Genomic DNA, 22,608 nt, shown 5'->3' with positions numbered 1-22,608 from the left:
TTCCAGGCGATTTTGACTACATCGTCAAAATCACCTAAAAGGGTAGGCATAATCACCCCATGTGTACATAGCGGGCGATAGTGATTCGCAGCACTTCAGCGTTGCTATCGCCCAATTATTTAGACAGTGCCGGAAAGAATATTTTAGCTAGACGCCACCTGTGCCATCTATATGGCCGCAGCTGGGGAAGCCAGGCTGTAGTGAGCCTTCTAATCTCTGATGGTTTATTACAGTGGTTCTCAAACTCGGTCCTCGGGACCCCACACAGTTTGCGTTTTTCAGGTCACCCTGCATGTGCACAGGTGCACTATTTACACTGTCTGACACATTTCAAAAGCCCCACAGGTGGAACTAAATATTTGTCTTGATTCTGTGAGAGGACCTGCAAAACATGCACTGTGTGGGGTCCTGAGGACCGACTTTGAGAACCTGTGGTTTACTACATCTTGATTACACATGGGCATACCTCCCAGTATGACCCTCTCTAGGAAGGACACAATACTCTATTTCTGGACTTCCTTCTTAATGTATGATTACCATCAGCTGTGGTGAAACACCTTTCCTATCAATGAACCTGTTTCTAAACAGGTGATGGCAATCATGCAATAAGAGGGAAGTCCAGGAGCAAAGCAGAGTGTCCCTCCTGGAATGGATCATGTTGGGAGGTATATATTTGCATCTAGTGCCCAGAGCTTGAAGTTCTCTTGGCTCCGCCTTCCCTAATTATATAGGAACAGAATACAGCTGCAGTGCTTACTTACCCTGCAGTAGACTGTTATCTAGAGTGCAGCATTACATGATGGGGTCTCTCCTTGGATTTCTGTGTATCCTCTCAGCTCTGACGGCCCCTGGTGAGTACATGACGTTACAGTATACGCTCTGTTTTACAATGACCTGTTCTGTCACCTGGGTCCTGGAGGATATTGGGATGTATTGAACAATTGCTTTTTTTTCTCAATTTATCACCTGTTTTTCCAAATGTAGCAAGTAACTTAGATAGAGTGTAAAAATGAGTAGTAGAATTTGTATAAAGTAATAAATTGGAGAAGCAATATTTTTTAAATCACAAAGCGTAGTCCAAGGTATGCCAAATTGTGTCATACACAGCACAATAAAACCAAGATGTATGTGGACTTACAGTATCTACCTGACCGTCTCCTACAGGGAGACAATGCTCTGTTCCTGGACTTCCCTGGTAATGTATTATTGCCAGCACCTGTGGTGACACCTTTTGTTATCGGTTACCCAGCTCCCCACAGGTGCTGGCAATCATGCATTATCCATACCTCCCAGCATGCCCCTCTCCAGGAGGACACAATGCTCTGTTCCTGGGCTTCCCTGGTAATGTATGATTGCTGTCACCTGTGGGGAGGTAGGTTATTGATCATAAAGTTGTCACCACAGGCGATGGCAATCCTGCATTACCAGGGAAGTCCAGGAACAGAGCATTTTCTCCCTGAAGGAGAGGGTCAGGTAGGTGGCCGTGATATATAATACTAGGATGTTATATACAGTACAATCTGTGAGATCAGGGACACAGTCAGAGAGCACTTTCCTTGAGAGCCTGCATGATCTTGTTTAGTGTGTTGCAATAACTCTGTTAATGCTTTCGTGGGATCACCGTATTTTTGCAACATTCTCGGTAATCCTCATTATTATGACTTATTGCAGGGTGTTTTCCGAAATATTGACTGTAACCCCTGTATATAATGTATTATATCTAGGGTGTAATCACCATACTGTAGCAGTCCTTGTTATTACTTATTTATTAATGTATGTATTTATTGTGCAGGATCCTGCTAATTGTGGTATTATTGAGCTTAACGCTTTAAAGCCCCGTACACACGGGGGAGATATATTGCTTGCAATATATGGCTGAGCAATATATTGCTCAGTGTCTCCTTTTCATCCCATCACTTGCAATATGGTCGCATGCCACCATATTTCCAGCAATTTCAGCCCCTATCGCCCCCGTGTGTACACAGCTTTAGTGCCAAGTGAATTTGACAAAATAGGTGTGAAAATTGGCAAGCAAACCTTTATTCATCATTTTAACCTGTAATGGTTACCTTACAAAGGAAACTAGGTGATTCATCGCGCTCTTCATACCGTCGTAATGGGCTCCGCCCCCTTAAAGTGTGAATTTCAGTATTGTGTTGAATATGGGGGGTTATTCTGGTTGTTTCGCAAGGCTGCGAATGCGCAGCCGCGCAAATCCACCAAACCCCTCCACGTGAATGAACGCCCACCCGCCCCCACTCTAGCAGCAGAGTGGATTGGGGATACATATGTGGTGATTTCAGTGCATTTTCTAAGCGATCTAAGTAGATTGCTTAGAAAAGGTCCTACTGTACATCGCTTTTTGTGCAGGGGCATAGCAATAGCGACAAGGGGCAGAGAGAGTTAGATTTGGTTGTTTTGTTTCTGTGAGGGTAAATACACTGCAATATAGATATCCAAGTACAAACCCCAGCCAAATCAAACTCTCTCTGCACATGTTACATCTGCCCCACCTGCAGTGCAGCATGCTTTTGTCCATTAAAGAGAATTTGCTTTTGCAAACCAACCAGAATCAGGAACAGATTTCTTTTCATGCTTTAATATAAACATGGACTCAATAGAAAGCGCTACACTAATTGTGGGTCCCCGCACTGAGGTGTCATCACCAGAAAAATCCTTTGCTTGTTGATCAACTGAATGTGGACCTTTTTGATATGGAAGTATTGACTGCCTACCTCGACGGAACCGGAACAAGGGATCTACAGCAAAAAGATAGACAACCATTAGTTCGACATGCAAAAAGGCTGACACTACCATTAGGTCGACAATGTCTAGGTCAACATGGGTTTTTTCACTTTTTTGACCCAAATGTCGACATGGACACAGTTTGAAGTGAACCGCAGCCCCTCGCATCGCTATTTTATTCTCACCTTAGTGGATGGTAGGGCATGAAATCCGCCTGTCGGCTCAAAAAACAGTGAAAAACCCATGTTAACCATTTTGACATAATGGTACTGTCGACATTTTTGCATGTCGACCTTTTTGCTTGTCAAACTAATGGTGTAGACCTAATGGTTGTCTCTCTTTTTGCCGGATCCCACCTCGACATTGTCTGCTAGCTAATCCACACCCTAATTGTGCACCTGCAGATATAGTTCTGTCTGTCATACTCAGACGTCCCAGTGACTCGCCAACGGCACATCTGGGAGAAGAAAGATTCCTTAGCAGCTGATTGTGCTGACAAGGAATCTTTATTTTTGGGCGCTGGCTGCAAATAATAACACAATGAGCCTGAGGGTTTTTCTTCTTATAAGTTATGGTGGCTCATGTGCTTTAATAAATAATGATATCTTGTTTGGGTACTTGTGTACTAGCACGGCGCCCACGATATTTGGTCGCACACCATATAATCGCATTGCATGCCATACACCCGATGCGATTTAAAATTTTGTAAGCCCCCTATACGATGTTTAATTGTATAAGCACCCTAATGGGGGCATACAATGTTAAATGCATCCCCAGTATGAACGAGCACCCGAACCGTGGCGAGCGGCGTCGGTACGCGTCCTCCGACCTTTTCATACCCCCACTATCCACGTCGGCATGGAGCTGATTTTACATAGTGTAGCGAGCGCAGCGAGCCACCGAGCCCGAAGCATGGCGAGCAGACGCGTATTACTTTACATGTATTCCGCGTCCCCTCCGCCACTATATAAAATCAACTCCACACCGACGTGGGTAGTGGGGGTATGAAAAGGTCGTAGGACGCATACTGCCGCCCCTCGCGGGCTCGCTGCGCTCGCCACGCTTCTGGTTCGCTGCGCTCGCCACACTATATAGAATCAACTCCACACCGACGTGGATAGTGGGGGTATGAAAAGGGTCGTAGGACGCATACTGCCGCCCCTCGCGGGCTCTCTGTGCTCGCCACGCTTCGGGTTCACGTTCATAGTGAGGGTGCATTTAACATTGTAAGCCCCCATTAGGGTGCTTATAAAATTTAAAATCGCATTGTATGCCATATACAATTCTATACAATTTTAACATTGTATGACATCGGGGACATCTCGTCGCATCGCATGCCTTATGGTCTGTGATGCGATGGGCGCCGTGATAGTACACAAGTACCCTTGTTTGTATTTGTAAGTGAAGCCGGTTTGTATTTGCTGTGTATGCACAGGGGTGGTGTGTGATTTTCAAACGCGCCTCTTCCCCAGCATCCCGAATGAGCTCCCCAGCCGGTTCAATCAGCCGGTACTGCAAATGTATTTAACAAGATAGGGATTGGAGAACACTGAAACTCAGGCGCTTTGGGTTAGATGTTAAAAACTGGTACCGATTTTTCAATTATAGAGATTTATTTAACAATGAAATGTATAGAAAAAGTGGGGAAAAAAACTCACATACAAAAAATCCGGTGACTGTCACAGGTTGGGTCTGTCCAGTATGTTATGTCCCAGGATGTGAAGGATGTATCTACACCTCCTCCTGTCCTAGCACAAGTTGTTATCCGTATGTCTGTTTAGGATGCACTGTCTGGCTCCCCTCCAGTTGCTGCAGCCGTGGCACCGGCTTCCAGGATGAATGGGGAATCTGTGTGCTGCTACGGTGTTTGCGGAGAGATTTTGCAGCTCCGTCCAAACAAATGGTTGGGTGATCGAAAGGACCACGACCACCTGCCAACGCGTTTCGATCCACGGCGGGATCTTTGTCAAGGCTAAGGTGGTAGTGGTCACTTTTATATCCGTCCGTCTCATTCATCCATGTTACTACCTGATTATATTTTCATCCATGTTGCCCGGTGTTCTTAAAGGTGTAGTATCTAGTTTGTACTTAAACTTTGTCCCTGCAGATTTACTTATACAATCCATTTATTTCCTATGTAATTTTAAAAGCATTTTTATTCTTTGTTTAAACATTATACATTTATTTAAAACACATAACTTTTTTTTATAAAAGTTTTTCACGTATATTAAAAGTTATGTGTTTTAAATAAATGAGTTTCAGTGTTCTCCAATCCCTATCTTGGTGTGTGTGTGTGTGTGTGTGTGTGTGTGTGTGTATGCATACATACATACATACATACATACATACATACATACATACATACAATTTGTTGAGTCCGACAACTCCTCCTGCTGACATATGTGTGTGTGTGTGCCCTCGAGGGGACGCGGTGCACTGTTTTTAGTGTCCATGTCGACTGTTTCGACATCCAGATAAAAAAAGGTGAAAAAGCCGTTTGACTGTTGACCTTCCCCATGTTGACCTAATGCTTGTTTTGACCAAATGACCCTGTCAGTGGTCAACCTAAAGCTTGTAGACCGAATGTCCGTCTATCCTATGATTCATACCCAATATTATAGTTAATGTGGTGAGATTTGTAGCTAGCAGTCTGGACCCACAATAGTGATCACAGGCAGGGACAGAACTCTGGGAGGCAATGGAGTCATCTGCCGCCGAGCTTCTACTCCCAAGGGGGCACCTCTCCTCCCCTGCTAGTTTCAAAAACTAAAAAATCAGTTAATTGAAAGCCATTGATATCCCTTCTGTAACTAATTTCTGAAATATATGTGCTCTATCTATCGTTGGGGTGGGGGGGGGGGCACCAATATATATCTTGCCTCTGGGCAACTGTGACAAACTTACGCCACTGATCACAGGCTTTCGTATAAGCCATGGATGAATCCCTAACCAAACAGCTTAAGGATGGGATGGACTAATTTTTTTGGGGGAAAAATGACAGTTGGGAGCTGGTTGTTTGTTTATCACTCTCGACTTTATAACTTTTTGAAGTTTGGTGCATCTTGGCCCATTGTCTGTAACATTCCACATTTATTTGATGCTGGAAACCTCCTCTGTACACCCTAAAGGGAAAAAGCAACCCCTGTGTCTCAAGCTCCGTGCAGTGCAAGAGGGTTGCGACTTAGAGATTGCGCTATTTCCTCTGACGTAACATTGCACAAATACAAAAAGTAGAGTCATTGGCATATCTATAATGGGCGGCACACTAGGCTATGTATATTCATACAGCCTAGTGGGCAGGTTAACGCCACCCCACTGAATGCTCCACCCCCTCCCTCCCACGCAGTCTGAATCATGTGACATCAGCCGACCGCCCCTGAGCAGGCAGGGAACGCCTGTGTTTCCTGGGGCCCACCCAGCATTTCTATGGGCGAGTCCACCATTATTGTGTTAAAAAAAAAAAACGAACAAACTGTCTGAAATCATCCCAACACAATAACAAGAAGGAATACCATGACGGACCACCATCATGTGATACTGTTGACAGACTTTATATTCATTTAATAAACGTTTTAGAAACGTTCAGGCTGCGGGGGTTATTCACACCTGATAGCTGCTGTGTGAATTTGCAAGCCGATCGAATATCAAACCATTGGGCATGCATTAGGGTCACGACGAATGGGATTAGCAGCTGGACGACAATTGGCAATATTTTCCCAAGCCTTTCGCAGAGTTGTACAGGGTGGGATTCCACTGCCAGGGGCAGGGACTATCTGATCGCAAGGCTCTGCAAATTCACACAGTAGAAATTTGGTCTGAATAACCCCCATCATCAGATCACTGTTTCAATTACAGTCTGGAGCCATGGCTATAACCATATCATCCAACACTGAATGAATGACGAAGGTTTCAAACCAACGCCACCCTACGCGTTTCATTGCTATGACTTTCCTGCAATTGTACCAATAACCATGTTACCACAGTATCTGTAAGAAGACAACTTGTGCTTAGAACATACAGTATCCTCGCTTCACGATTCTTCTCTGCTCTGTTTTCATTTTCCAATTGCAGGTTTCGCTCTGACATGTAAGCAGTGCACGGGCACCAATTTCACCGACTGTTCCGGAGAGACCATGATGTGTCGTGCCGATCAAGCTTGCGGCGGTGCACTTAAAACATCGTTCGTATGTATGTAATACAGAGATTGCATATTTATAATGGGACTTGTGCTGGCTTTTTAAGCTACCAACAATTTTTGCTTGTTTGTTTTTGAAAATATATTGGGAACTAATTTTAGTATGTTGCTTACATGTTTTATCCACTTCATGGGGGGGAAATGTAATAGATGAGAGATTCAGAAAGTGAGAGATCTGGTAAGGAATCGACATATATTTTTTTTTTTTTTTAAAGCGACAATCATTTACACTACAAAACCAGTTTGATTCTGAAGTGCAAATGATTGCCGCTTTAAAAAAACTAGAGACTTGTTACCAAATATCTCACTTTCTGAATCTCTCATCATATTAAATTTAACCCTATGTATCCAGAGCAAGACACAGGTCAGGGGAGAATGGCGGTCCTCATTTATCAAAGAGTGATCAAACTCATTGGCAGGTATTCAATGCTCTGGGCGAGTGGTGACAGCGAGCAGGGCTTCCTGCTCGCTGTCACCACTTACCCTGACAGCATTCAACACAGCCTCCGCATCCGCCAATTTCCCCTCGCTCCGTTTTTTGAGTGAGGGGGAATTGGCGGATGCGGCTCCAGAAGCAGCGAGACCCGCGGCTAAAAACTGCGAGTTTCCTGCAGCAGCCGCGGGTCTTGCTGTTTTGGGGAATTCTCGCCGTCCTGTGACGACGAGATTTCCCCAGAACGTTGCATAGTGCGAGCGGCCGGTGCGGGGGTTAAACAGCGAGGATCGCTGGTTTTCAGCAATCCTCGCTGTTTAACCCCCTTGCCGGCCGCTTGCACCGGCATTGAGTACCTGCCATTGAGGGCGGGATATACCTAACAGCTGTGCACCAATGCTCACTGCAAATGTACTAACATATGCGATGAGCAACACAAAGGGCAGCTCTCCAAAAAAGAGCTGCCTTTTGGGATCCCAGCAGCTGCCTGGACTTCCTTGTTTCTAACGGAGAAGTCCAACTGCACATGTGCAGAGAAGCTGGCTGCCGCAGGGCATGCTGGGAGGGATCCGTGCTAGATCCCTCACACAGCAGTACTAGAGATGGCATAACCCCCACAGCGAAGGCCCAGCGGGAGGGGCTTTAGTGAATTCGAAAATGCTGCAGAGACCCAGAAACTGGATTTTTACCACATATATTTTTTTTTTTAGTACATCCTGCCCTAAATATGATAAAATATACTCCAGCTAATCAGATCAGGTCGTCATGTGTTTAAAAAATGACAGCGATAGGCAGGGGTGGATTGGCCCACCGGGAAACCGGGCCATTTTCCGGTGGGCTGGTCCAAATTCTCACTTGGCTGGGCCGTCTATCGTGCTGCCAGGGCCGGTCCTATTAGTGCCGGTGCTGGTGTCATTCCATATGCGGCGGCTGCCATCGGCCATATTTATTTTGGGCTATGGTGCCCTTCTATATGAGCAGGCTGCGGCCACTGCTGGTGACGTCACCCGCGAGTGGACTTCAGCGCGGCGAACGGAAGCGGCTTGGAACCTTTTCTGGCCACATAGTAGGGCTGATAATGGTTTGGCAGTGTGAATTGTGTTTTATTTAGTAAACCCCTTGTTGTTTTTGTACAGTTGGGATCACAATAAATGAAATATACGCTCTGTCCTGTGTGCCGAATACGCAGTGTAATACGACCGCATCTCTCAGCACCACCGGAAGCAGCATAAAGATGGCCACCTCCTGCTGTTACAATGATAGCTGCACCCCAGCAGTGCCTACATGTAAGTGTTTTACTCCTTCTGCCAGTTCCATAGAATAGTCTACTAATTAATAAAAAAAAAATTATATATATATATATATATATATATTCAATCATGCGCTATAGATCAGTACTCATACGGATCGAAAATAATCAAATATATACATCTGTATACAGCAAACCGACCGATCGGAATACATTCTTACTCAGGTCAAGCTGTCACCCACCGGCACTCATCAGGGGCCTCCCGAGATCCCAGATGCTGCGTGCAGCCCGGATCTCGAACTCTAAACCTGCGTTGTCAGCTACTTTGGACGATATGATTAATAAATTCATCATACGGGGATATGACCAAAAATTACTAAAACAACAAAAAAATTAGATTATGCTCATCCCCAGAGAACAACTTCTAACAAAAGCCCAATCACGCACAACGGAGAATAGAATTCCTTTCGTCACTCAATATACACCTACTTGTGACATTCTGTCACATACAACCAAGAAATTGTGGCCAATAGTCACGAGTGACAAGGACCTACCCTGTCTTAAAAATAAATCTTTGATGCCCGCATACCGCCGTGGGAGAAGCTTAAGAGATATACTTGTAAAAACCAATCTCACACCTTTACCCAAAGAAACTTTCCTACCAATTAAGAACCGTGGAAGTGTGAGATGTCCAACTTGTACAACATGTAGGTCTATGGAGCCAGGTACTTATGTAAAAAATCCACACTCTGGACAAAAACACAAATTGAAACAAACCTTCACATGTACCTTGACGTTCATTATATACATTATCATATGTCCTTGCGGACTACTATATGTTGGACAAACATCCCGTGACCTCAGAACAAGAATGGCACAACATCGGTCCTCAATAAGGGCAGTGCTAGAGGGAAAGGACACAAAAGGGGTTGAACAACCCGTCGCGAAGCACTTCAAGCAATGCGGACATTCCCTAGCCAGCCTACGCTGTAAAATCATCGATCACGTACCCCAATCCCCAAGGGGTGGGGATCGTCACAAAAGACTGTCACAATGTGAGTCCCGTTGGATTCACACCTTGAACACACTGGTGCCCAATGGGCTTAACGAAAAATTCACCTGGAACATCTTCCTGTGAGACTCAACAAGATATGAACAGAACTAAAACACGTTAAGAACTTACGGAACCCCGTCCTGGATCTGCTAGCACCTCACAGGCGCTGGGACTATATATTCCTCAATAGACAGTAGAATATTAACATATATACTTTCCTTAACCAGAATCGTAGCACTTTACAATATAGATAGGAGGGAACCTATCCACGGCTGCAGTGATACTGATTATATTTTATCGTAATTATATTGATTTACCTTTATCGTTAGCTTTTAAATAACCTTTCTTCTTTTCATAATTTTTTCTATTACTTGTGCACATTTACACGTTTACTTTGACCTGCACTGTTATTGAGTTTATATTGGTTTTTTTTCACTAACACTAATTATATTGCACATTCTTTCAGTGCGGTGCCGGCTCAAGCTGACGTCACAGAGGTCACACCCCCGGGGCGGCCCGGAGGGTCGAGCCTCCCGGAAGTTCAGAGGGCTTGGCATCGCGACTGCACGCTGTTTCACCACGCTTCTCCCTATATAATGTCTCATGGATGAGGTAAGAAACTGTTATGTTATGCTTATACGCACATCACCTTGCCACTTGCTGTATGACCTGATGAAAAGACCGTCCCGGTCTTGAAACGTCGTCATGCTGCATACACAAGAGTCTTAATTATGTTTTTCTACTAAAAATACACCTTTAAACCAATCCGTGTCGAGTGCCGCCTCCTTTCTCCTACCTGGATATAACAGTCTGAGTGCGAGAGTCTACTGCTATATATATATATATATATATTCAATCATGCGCTATAGATCAGTACACAATTTAAAACACTAGAATTTAATAAAATATTGTCTTATAAGATTACATAACATGACTGATAAAACAAAACGGTTCTTTAAATAGATCCAATGTAGTTGCAGACCCAACGTGTTTCGTCAACGAATTTACTTCATCAGGGGCTTTGGAAATATTGATTGGCAAGACCATTTTGCATTGTAAATAATACAAACAATACAGCTCAGTAATATGAACACGCATAAAAATTACATAAATGAGAAATAGGATATGGAGAGGAGGACAGTGGAGAAGAACCTAGAACATAAATAGTCATAACAATAGGCTACCGTAGTTGTTTCATTTGTTTTTTGGTAATTACCATAATTTAGAACAATCAATGCCGATAGTTTAAAAAAAAAGGGGAGACCAGTATCCCAGGGGAGAGGTTTTAGGTACATAAGTGGCACAAAATCACCGTGAGAAGAAAGTCACAATTTATACCTTCTTGATGGAAAGATTTTCCAACTGTTTGAAACCGCAAAAAACTGAGTTTCCCAGAGGTAGACCGTATACAAAAATATATATACATCTGTAGAAAAGAGGTATACATTTCATCATTAGATGGCTTTCCAATGGATTTAACCATCATTTATGTCATTTTTATGCGTGTTCATATTACTGAGCTGTATTGTTTGTATTAATTACAGTACAATTTTTGTTCATATTATTGAACTACATTGTTTGTATTTACAGTGCAAAATTGTCTTGCCAATCATTATTTCCAAAGCCCCTGATGAAGTCAATTCGTTGACGAAACGCGTTGGGCCTGCAACTTCATTGGATCTATTAAAAGAACTGTTTTGTTTTATCAGTCATGTAATCTTTTATAAGACAATATTTTATTAAATTCTAGTGTTTTAAATTGTGTACTGATCCATAGCGCACTCTGAACCTTTCTCTATTTCTATCCATCTCTTTGGCCCCAGCTAACAGGGGGCAATCAGAGTTGCTGCTACCTATTTCTTGGGGCGCGGTTGGGTATTCCCCTTTTTGTGTATGTGTGTGTGTGTGTGTGTATATGTGTATGTATGTATATATATATATATATATATATATATATTTATTTGTGGTATCACAAACTGAGTCCACTTCCTGGATTGAAGCTTGTGAAGAAGAGGCGGCACTCAATGGGTTGATTTTTAAAGGTGTATTATAAATAGCATAAGTGCTCCAATGACGGTGGTTACATTAGACAGACGACGTTTCAAGACCTGTGCGGTCTTTTCATCAGGTCAAATAATGCATACATGGTGAGTAAGCCGTGCAAAAGATTACAACAAAACAGTTTCTTACCTCTCTAGTGAGACATTAAATAGGTTACTTCAGCGTGCAGGAGCGATGCCGCGTCTCTGGGACTTCCGGGAGGCCGGTCTCCCAGGGCCGCCCCATGGGAGTTACCTCTGTGACGTCACTGAGAACAGGGCATCACGCTGCTGTGTATGATAAACATAGGATTAGTGCTAAAAACGTGACACTGCAATATAACAATATAACTAGTGGAACAATAGTGATTAACTTATACACTTTGTGATATATCACAAGCGCTGTAAAAAACGTGAATGATTTGAAGGTTTAAAATACTAACGTACGGGTATCAGTATATTTCTATTACATCACTTTATCAATATTAGTTACTTTTATTAAAAGCATATATCTATTGCTTCTAATCAAAAAGGAGAAGGTATCCCTCTAGAGGGGACTGAGTCACTGTCCTATCATAATGTTCAGGCTGGCCGTGCTTCCGTATTGTATCAGGATCCGCCGTTCTCACATGCGGTCCTGATGTTGTTGTTAGCTCAATTTCGGCTTTATCGTCAACTTTATCTATTTAGGGCTTGGCTCTGGTCCTCTGTTACTGTATCCTGACAGTGCATAGCCTTGGCAATCTTCTTATCCAGGTACTCACTCATTTCAAAGGAAAATGTTCCACGTGAATTTTTCATTCATTCCGTGCGGTGTTAAGGAATTTAATGTATGAATCCACTTTGACTCACATTGGGACAATCTTTTTTGGCGATCACCCCCTCTTGGATTTGATGGTATATGATCAATGATCTTGCAGCGTAAACTCGCTAGCGAGTGACCCATAGCTCTAAAATGTTTTGCAACAGGTTGTTCTATTGCTTTTGAATCCTTCCCCTCCAATGAGGCTCTAATCGATGAGCGATGCTGTGCCATCCTGGTCCTGAGATCTCTTGTTGTTTGTCCCACATATATTAAACCGCATGGACAGATTATAATATATATAATGTAGGTCAAAGTACATGTCAAGGTTTGATGTATTTTGTATTTTTTTCCAGTGTGGGGATTTTTTACATAGGTACCAGGTTCCATGTAGCTACAGGTCGTGCATGATGGGCATCTTACACATCCGCGGTTTCTTATAGGTAAAAATGTCTCTTTGGGCAAGGGTGACAAGTTGGTTTTCACCAGGATATCCCTGATGTTTCTGCCGCGGCGGTAGGAGGGCATGAGCTCCTTGTCTTTCATGCATGGTAGGTCTTTGTCGCTGGTGACAATGGGCCACAATTTTTTGGTTATCCGGGGAAGCTCCTGGCACGTTGGCGTATATTTGGTGACAAAAGGAATTTTGTTCTGAATTTGCTTGTTGGGAACCTTTTTTCAATAGACTTTCCCATGGTATCTCCATCACTTGTGCTTTTTGTTTTAACAGTTCTCTATATGGATATCCCCGAACTGTGAATTTATGGATCATGTCATCCAGTGTATTTGATAACGTGCTTTTATTGCTGGAGATCCTTGCTGCTCGTAGCATTTGTGAGCGAGGAAGACCACGGGTTAATGCAGGTGCATGACAGCTTGATTTTAGGAGGAATGTATTCCTATCTGTTGGTTTATTAAATACCGATGTCTGGAGCTGATTATTCTCAATTTGTATGGTCACATCCAAATAGTTGATGGATTTTTTACTCAATTCATGCGTGAATTTAATTGGCGTATTTGTGGCATTTATTGAGTTAATCACTGCTACCAGGGATTCTTCAGTATCGGTCCAGAATAGTATCAGATCGTCTATATATCTTGAATACATGTAGATCCTCCTTGCTATCGTGATGTCCTTGAAAAAGAATTCCTGTTCTTGTTCGAACATGTAGATATTCGCTAGTGCCGGCGCTACCGGTGATCCCATCGCACACCCGGTTATTTGTTTAAAAAACTGACCATTGTGCATGAAGAAATTGTGGGTTAAAGTATATTGCAGCAATGCAATAGAGGGATGGGGATTGCATCGAATTTTTTCCGGTGTAGAAATGTTTCTACTGCTGCGAGTGCACTGGAATGGGGTATTACTGAATATAAATTCTTTACATCCAGTGTACACATGATCATACCCGATGGAGTCTGTGGTATAGTCCTTAATTTATTTAGCAGCTGAGTAGTATCTTTAAGAAACGTTTGCTCTTGCATTATTAGTGGCTGTAAAAACATGTCTAGCCATTGGGCTACTGGATGAGCGATTGAATCAACTGCCGATATAATCGGTCTTGGTGGAGGATTCCTCTCATCTTTGTGAATCTTCGGAATTGAATAGATCACAGGGATTTTCGGGTGTTCATTCATTAAATTTCTCATGATTTTATTATCAATCTGTTGTGTTTTCACTGCAGGTTTCAGAATGTCATGTAATACTTTTTTATATTGTTCTGTGGGGTTGGATGCAAGGCGCTTGTATGTTGTGGTGTCCTTTAATAACTCGTCCAATTGTAATACATATTTCTGGCGGTCCTGGAGTACTATTCCCCCACCTTAGAGAGGTAAGAAACTGTTTTGTTGTAATCTTTTGCACGGCTTACTCACCATGTATGCATTATTTGACCTGATGAAAAGACCGCACAGGTCTTGAAACGTCGTCTGTCTAATGTAACCACCGTCATTGGAGCACTTATGCTATTTATAATACACCTTTAAAAATCAACCCATTGAGTGCCGCCTCTTCTTCACAAGCTTCAATCCAGGAAGTGGACTCAGTTTGTGATACCACAAATATCTACACACCCACGGAGGGCACCTTGGTTTCATCAATTATCGTCCAGAGTGCCAAACCACAACTGTCTCTATATATATATATATATATATTTATTTATTTTTTTACTTGGAAAGTCATCATTGATGGAATTTACAACCGATAGCGAAATTAAAACACCTGACAGGAGATCGGGGCAGAATATTTTGTCAAAATATATAATGTGGACTTGAGAATACTGACAAAGATGACATTAACCACACTGGAACTGCCCAATAATTTCCTGGGCGTCAGGATCACATGCAATACATCGTATGTGACCCTTTTGCATACAGTGAATTTTCCTTCTGTACATTACTCTGTAGCGCTGCCTCTGATTAAAATCCTTCCCATGACGAGGCTGCTGCTGTCTTCCATGGACCTGAGAAGCATGTGATGAACTCCCGCAATCAGAGCTCAGCACAAGCTTCTCAGCCTCTGATCTCTTGTCCAAAGTCTCATGGGTCAACTCCCAGTAATGCACTGCACATATGTGCAGTCAGTGTGCCTCTGCTCCAGATGCTCAGCACCATTAATCACTGTCACATTGTCAGATAGGTGAAGCTGCAGCACTACCCCACTCCCATGCACAAAAAATAAATACATGCTGACCACAGGGGGCCCTAGATAGAGGGGTACTGACCCCGACCCCCTATATCTGGCCCTGATGGGACCGAGCATCACAAACATATGCGTTCCTTCGGAATAGGATGCAAAGTCTCCATATCCCACCAGTGTATGGGAAACATTACAGCTACCATAAATGGGTTGGGGTCATTTGGTCTACAGCATGATGGTCGACAGTCATTAGGTAGATATGGGTCTAGGTCGAAAGGTCGTTAGTTTGACTCGTCATTAGTTCGACAATGTCTAGGTCGACAGTTAAAAGATCAACATGGGGTTTTTCACAGTTTTTTTTACCTGAATGTCAACACAGAAGACATGGACACAGTTTAAAGTGCACCCCCACTATTTTTTTTTTTTTATCCTGCCACGTCCTAGTGGATGGTAGGGCATGAAATACCGCCTGTTGGCACATGTCGACTCAAAAAATCAGTGAAAAACCCCATGTCGAACTAATGACCTGTCGACCTTTTCCCATGTCGACCTAATGACTGTCTACCATCATGCTGTAGACCAAATGGCCGCATCCCCACTAAATAACTAATGTTTTGTATCTTACAGTACCTGCCGATAACGATCAGCCAAACGGTGTGACCTGCCGGACATGTATCTCATCCAACTCTGACTACTGCTACACTGCGGACACCATGAGATGCAGTGGGAGTGAAAATATGTGTCTACTCCAACGTTCCAATATTTACGGTAATTATGCCGCTTTGTTTATGCAGCATCACATAAACGGGGACACAACACCCGCTGTACAGTCCAGGGAAATTTATCTTGGTCATTTATAAACAATCTACATTATAGAGATTATTTATCAGAGGCTGCTGCACCAGCGCTATGCACTGAGCGATCTGTCACTGCCAGTATTCTCAATGGCGAGAACACTGGCAATCACTATATATATATATATATATATATATATATATATATATATATATATATATATATATATATATATATATGTATTGCATGCTGTATTAATGTAATCAGGCGACAGCGACTAGCGGGACGGAACATTGCCATCACCGGGGGCCATACGCACTGAGTGATCCATGCTTCATTTTTAAGCAATCTAGACAGATCTCTTAACAACGTGGTGCCTGTAATCGCCCCATGTGTATGCTCCATAACTCTCATAGCATGGCAGTAGCGCACCCAGGAGTCTAAGGGCCCGAGGCTGAAAGCTGAGGGTCCCCTCTTTCCATGGGTATAAGAATTTTTTAAATCGGCCCTTGGGAACCGGAGATATCTGACTTCAAAACAGTGGTCCCCATCCAAGCCTGTTAATTGCTCTTCCTAGTCAGATATTTCAGGTTCTGTCTGACTTAGAGTTTTTCTAAGGATATATTCCAAAAGCTGGGACTCTCCCCCTTTGAGGGACACTAGCAGCTTGCCTCTACTATTCCCAGAACCAGAGATATCAGCCTTCCAGCAGCTGGTTACTGCTCCAGCTCCACACACCTGGTATGTAGTTTTATATACTAATTGGCAGATTGCTCTGTCTCCTGAAATCTGATCCCCTAGTCCCCAATACCATTTGGTAGGTGGGATTCTTTAGTTTTTAATTCCATTAAAATCTAAGAAATCTATTTCCGGGAACTGGAGATATCTGCAGTCAAGCAAGCTGTCCTCCCACCAGAAAATTATGAATAATAAGCCCACTCCACTATACACCCCATCTCTGCATATTAAACATCCTCTACCACCCTGGAAGTTATGTATCAGGGCCCCTTCATTCAGTCCAATGCCCCCTTCTCCCACCATCTGTGCAGTAAAGGGGAAATTAGTGGAAATTACTGATCCAGGCCCTTCATACTGAGTGGTTGATATAATACCCCCTACCACCCGCGGGACATCAAAGCTTCCCCTACCGCTGGAGGATCGGTAGGGGCCCCAATATATTGCTATGCCCAGGGGTCTACACTGCTGTTATGTATATGTATTATTATTATTTTTATTATTTATATACATTTGGTCTATCTATAATACTTTAACTGACCCGGCATATACTGGGTCACCTAAGTGTCCATCTCCGTGCTTTGCTCCGCCCCTCTGGAAACCCCCTTCTGAAAATCCTGCGTTTGCCACTGCATGGTTTTGTCCATCTGCAAATATTGCAGCCTTGCTAACCGTTTATCAGGCTACCTGGAATCTACTGACCTAAAAAAGCAAAGGTTACCTCTTAGAACTGTGGTTCTCAACTTCAGTCCTCAATGAACCCCAAAAGTCCATGTTTTCCAGGTGTGCTCATTACTCACTGACACAATTGAAAGACCCACATTCTGTGTTGAGACCTGAAAAACGTGAACTGTTGAGGACCACTGTCTTATGGCCCCAATACACTAGGGCAATTTACATGCAATTTCAGTGATTAATTGCATGTTCAGTGCCCAGATTGCATGTACATGAAAGGAGGTTTGATGCAATGCTCCTTCCCAGGCGCATTGCACCTCCTAGGTTGCACCTGCAGCCAGTGAAATCACTCTCAGGTCGCCAGTCATCCGTAAGCCGCAGTTCCCCGCGTGAGAAGTCGCCGCTGCCAGGTCTCCAGCCGCCTCCTCTCGCCTTCCCTGCTCAGTGGCCGTGCCTCCCTCTACCCAGCGGCGACAGCAGCAGCCTCGAACACAGAAGAAAATCCTCCCAAGCAGTGGCGGTTTTTACCTATGGTCTGCAGGGCTGCAGCCCTCCAGGTAAAATCCGCCACTAGTGAAGCCAGATGCAGTCTGTTAGACTACACTGGCTTCACTGTGACTGGCAGTGACTTCCTATTGGACGTCCGACCTGCCAGTCACCAAGGCAGTCCCATTAGGAGGTGTTCCCTCCCTCTGGGATGCCTGTGGGCTGCCATGGAAGATCGGCAATTGCACATGCGCAGTACCGATATTGGTACTGCGCACACGCTGGTCCTGGTGTCTGTCATTCGTAATGTACAGGCACCGGCACCAAGATTCCTTCTATGGGCTGTTGCCGAAGCAGCCCATAGAAGCTGGCCTCATGCGCAGTACATATGTTTGTACTACGTGTACGCCAGTCCCGGCGCCTGTCATCATAGGACAGGCACCAGGGACGGGAGGAGAGCGGCGGCAGCGACACCTGCATTGCGGTACCCCCGCGGCAGCTGCAGCCAGAGGCATATCCCCTCCCCCGAGAAGGTAGGGGCCGCCACTGCTCCCGAGGCTGCTGCTTCCACTGTCCACCAATGCTTTAAAATTATTACACTGGCACAGGGTTGCCGACTTTTATATTCACCTCTCCGGGAGAAGCCCGGAGAGGAGACTTTCAGCAGCTGCTCGGGGGGCGGGGCTTGGATGTGACATCATTAAGCCCCACCCCCACGATGCAAAATGGCCGAATTCACAGATCTTCGTGGAGGCGGTGGGGCTAAAATGACGCGATTGTGTCGTTTTAGCTCCGCCCTCTCTGAGACCCGCGGATTTACGGCATTTAAATGCCAAGGTAGGGATAAGATGGCCGCAATCGGGGGCCACAGTGGGGGTCCCGCTGAATCCGGGAGGGGGACCCCATTTTTGGGAGACTCCCGGCCATTCCAGTCCAATTTCCCTTCAATTCCCCGGCAGTCCTTGGTGGTTTTTGGACACACAATGTGCACACAATCTGCATACAATCCATCTTACAATCAATTGAGATTGTATGATTGGGTACAATATCTTTCTGATGTGTGGCCACCAAGATGGATTGTGTGTCCAAAAACCACCAAGGACTGCCGGGGAATTAAAGGGAAATTGGACACAATCATGAGCACAATCGATCTTAAGATCGATCTTTCTGATGTATGGCCAGCTTTACTGTTTGTAGCTGTCAAGGACTGGAGTTGGCTACCCCTGATCTAGTGTATGGCCACCTTTTTTATATGCTTTTACTCTGTGCTCCTTTATTTTCTTTCTATTTTAAATAACCAAATCGGTGAAACTTTATTTTAACTTCTGTTTTTCACAGGTCAACAGAAACTATCCGTGGCTATACGTGGCTGTGCCACTAAAACTTACTGCTCCATTGGCACCAAGTCTTCAAGCAATGCCGACGTGGAAGTGACATGTAGCAGTGGAGTTTTGGCCCTGCGCAGTCATTCACTTGTTTCCTTTATTGTTGCTATTGCAATGGCGAAAGTTTTCTTTTCATAAATAAAGTACAAAGATTCATCCACATTGGTTTAGCTATTGAGGACTTTGTTTTTTTTTATATTGTTGTTTTAACTAAAACTTGCCTGATAGCATCAGATGCTACCACACCAGGCTTTCCTTGACACGGCTCCATCTGGTGGGAGGAGTAGGCACCTGAGAAATATAATGTTATGATGGTTGGGATGTTCCGATGGTGAGGTCAAATTTTTTTTTTTTTTTTTTTTTTAAACATCCAAAATTGATTTTTTTAAATTTAATATTTAAGTGTTAGGTCCTTATTAACCCCTTCCCGCCGCAGCCTGTTTTTGCCTTCCTGACAGAGCCCTTTTTCTCAAATCTGACATGTATCACTTAAGTGGGGATAACTTTTTTTGCTTTTACTTATCCCAGTGATTTTGTTTTCCCGTGAAACATTGTACTTCAAATTAATGGTAAATTTGGGTCGATACAGTCTGTGTTTTTTTGTGAAAAATACCAAAATGTCGTAAAAAAAATGGAAAATTTAGCGATTTTTCAAAATGTTAAATTTTCTGCTTGTGAGACAAATAATCATACCACTCAAAATAGTTAATAACTAACATAGACCATATGTCTACTTTGTTTCCATCATTATTTCAACCTCTTAATTTTTTTGGACACTAGGAGGCTTAAAATATGAATAGCAAATTCTCAAATTTTCAAGAAAATTTCTAACACTGATTTTTTTTAGGGACCAGTTCAGTTCTGATGTGACTTTGAGGGACTTGTATGTGAGACACCCCCATAAATGATGCCATTTCAAAAACTGCACCCCTCACAGTATTCAAAACAGCATTTTGGAAGTTTGTTAACCCTTTAGGTGTTTCACAGGAATTAAAACAAAGTGTAGGTCAAATTTCATTTTTTTTTGCAGATTTTCAATTTTAATACATTTTTCTAAGGAACACAGTAGATTTTACTAGAGAAATGTGACTAAAAATTGATTCCCCCAATTCTTTTGTTTTCATAAATATCCTATATGTGGCCCTAGTGTGCACGTTGACCAAACCACAGGCTTCATAATAGAAGGAGCACCTACTTGATTTTGGATCCTCCTTTTTATGAGATTATTTTTTAAGGCACCATAAGATGCTAAAAGTTAGGAACCCCCCACAAGTGACCCCATTTTGCAAACTACACCCCTCAGGGAATTAATCTAGGGGTATAGTGTACATTTCAAACCCCCAGGGGTTTCACCAATTTTGATACAACTGGGCTGTGCAAAAGAAAAATTACATTTTTTTTACACAAAAATGCAGTTCTGGCTCAAAATTTTTCATTTTCATAAGGTATGAAGGAGAAAAAGCACCCCAAAATCTGTGCCCCAATTTCTCCCGAGTATGGCAATGCCTCATATGTGACCAAAAAATACCAGTTGGGTGCATGGCAGGACTCAGAAGGGAAGGAGTGATTTTTGGATTTTGCAGCTCAGATTCTGGTGGAATGAATGGTGGGTGCTATGTGGCATTAGCAAGACCCCCGAAGCACGGTGAAATGATGAACCTAATAGTCCATAGATGTGTGGTATATTTTAAAACACTCCTTTATACATAGGCCGGGTTTGTCGGGGCAAGTTTCACAGTGGAAAATAGTATCCTTTCTTATTCCCTGTTTATAGCAAACTTTGCACCTTTTTTGTGTCCTGCCCTTTTTTGCAGTGGAGGGGATTTCATTAGGAAAATGCTGCCCTGGTACAATACGGGGGCCAGTACTAGAAGTACTGGGGCCCTCTGCCTGCTGGTTCCCAAATATTAGGCCCTTTATGACTTCCTCTTGAAAGTGCATAAATGTCCCCCTCTGGCTGGTAGAACGGAATAGCACGTAAGCGTTATACAGTGCCATCTGGATGATATACACGGCCAGCTTCTTGTACCAGAATTTTGTTTTCCGCAGGGGACTGTACGGCTTCAGTACCTGATCTGAAAGATCCACTCCGCCCATGTACTTATTGTAATCTAGGATACAATTAGGTTTTGAGGTGTGGGTACTGGTACCTCGTACAGGGACGGAGGTGGTACTGTCTCCATGAATTGTTGTCAGTATAAGGACATCCCTCTTGTCCTTATATTTGACCAACAACATATTTTCGGTGGATTGTGCCCTGCTTTCACCCCTTCTCAGTACTTGGGCAATGTGCGTTTTTGGGAGGCCTCTTTGGTTCTTGCGCACAGTACCGCAAGCTGCTGTACCTCTTGAACCAAGGGCCTTAAACAGGGGGATGCTAGTGTAAAAGTTATCCACATAGAGGTGATAACCTTTATCCAGGAAGGGGTGCACTAAATCCCAGACAATTTTTCCACTAACACCTACGAGGGAGGGGGGGCATTCTGGCGGTTCAATTGTTGAATCCTTCCCTTCATATACCCTAAACCTGTGGGTGTACCCTGAGGTGCTTTCACACAGCTTATACATTTTTATGCCATACCTTGCCCTCTTATTGGGAAGGTACTGGCGGAATTTAACCCTTCCTTTTAAAATGTATAAGGGACTCGTCGATACAAATAAATTTTTCAGGGATGTACATCTCTGCAAATTTGGCACTGAAATGATCAATGACCGGCCTGACTTTGAATAGCCGGTCAAAGGTGGGATCATCTCTGGGTGGGCACTGTGCATTATCGGTGTAATGTAAAAATTTAAGGATTGTCTCAAAACGAGTCAGAGTCATGGCCATATGGTAAAATGGGGTGCTGTACAGAACATCTGTACTCCAATATTGCCTAATTTCTGGCTTTTTTACTATGCCCATATGTAACACCAGACCCCAAAACGTCATCATCTCTACTGCATCTACAGGGGTCCACCTAGCAAATGATGACGTGGGGTTTTGAGCAATAAACTGCTGGGCATATAAATTAGTTTGGTCCACCATTAAATTTATAAAATCATCAGAGAAAAATAATTTGAAAGTCAATTTCTCTGAGACCTGTGGAATCAAATTGGATTCCTGGCATGGCCAAAAACTCAGGAACCTGGGGCTCAAAATTGTCTGGTGGTGGGGTCCATACGAGATCAATTATTGGGGGGGGGGGGTGTCTCAGCTGCTCTACGGGGGCGTCTTTGAGGGGGTTCCTCATCACTAGAGGAGGAAGAGGAGCTTAAGATGAATCCTTCAAATTCCCCGCTTGCCTCACTGGCTGTGTCAGAGTCAGAGGCAAGCATGGCATATGCCACCTCCGCTGAATACATTCTTCTGGATGACTGGGATGACATTTGGGATG

The 22,608-nt window shown here is 43.6% G+C and overlaps 1 protein-coding gene across 1 annotated transcript; it reads left to right on the top strand.

Annotated features, from left to right (window-relative positions):
• Positions 1-693: 693 nt before the first annotated feature.
• LOC146042205 (phospholipase A2 inhibitor NAI-like) lies at positions 694-19,391 on the top strand. Its single transcript, XM_083162129.1, has 5 exons — positions 694-851; positions 6,817-6,933; positions 8,510-8,659; positions 15,783-15,923; positions 19,185-19,391. Exons 1-5 carry the CDS (start codon positions 797-799, stop codon positions 19,367-19,369), a joined length of 648 nt encoding a protein of 215 aa, XP_083018255.1. The 5' UTR covers positions 694-796; the 3' UTR covers positions 19,370-19,391.
• Positions 19,392-22,608: the final 3,217 nt, after the last annotated feature.

The sequence above is a fragment of the Crinia signifera genome, chromosome 19, assembly GCF_055691185.1.
Source record: "Crinia signifera chromosome 19, ASM5569118v1, whole genome shotgun sequence".
Classification (NCBI taxonomy): Eukaryota; Metazoa; Chordata; class Amphibia; order Anura; family Myobatrachidae; genus Crinia; species Crinia signifera.
The sequence above is the reverse complement of the archived record's forward strand: the minus strand, read 5'-3'. Positions and strand labels throughout refer to the sequence as shown.

What these genes read in the sequence shown, in the direction of transcription:
- LOC146042205 (XM_083162129.1), top strand. Translation starts at nt 797, where the DNA reads ATGATGGGGTCTCTCCTTGGATTTCTGTGTATCCTCTCAGCTCTGACG. An exon ending in CTCAGCTCTGACGGCCCCTG is followed by an intron (nt 852 to 6,816) that starts GTGAGTACATGA and finishes TTCCAATTGCAG; the next exon opens with GTTTCGCTCTGACATGTAAG. An exon ending in CACCCCAGCAGTGCCTACAT is followed by an intron (nt 8,660 to 15,782) that starts GTAAGTGTTTTA and finishes TGTATCTTACAG; the next exon opens with TACCTGCCGATAACGATCAG.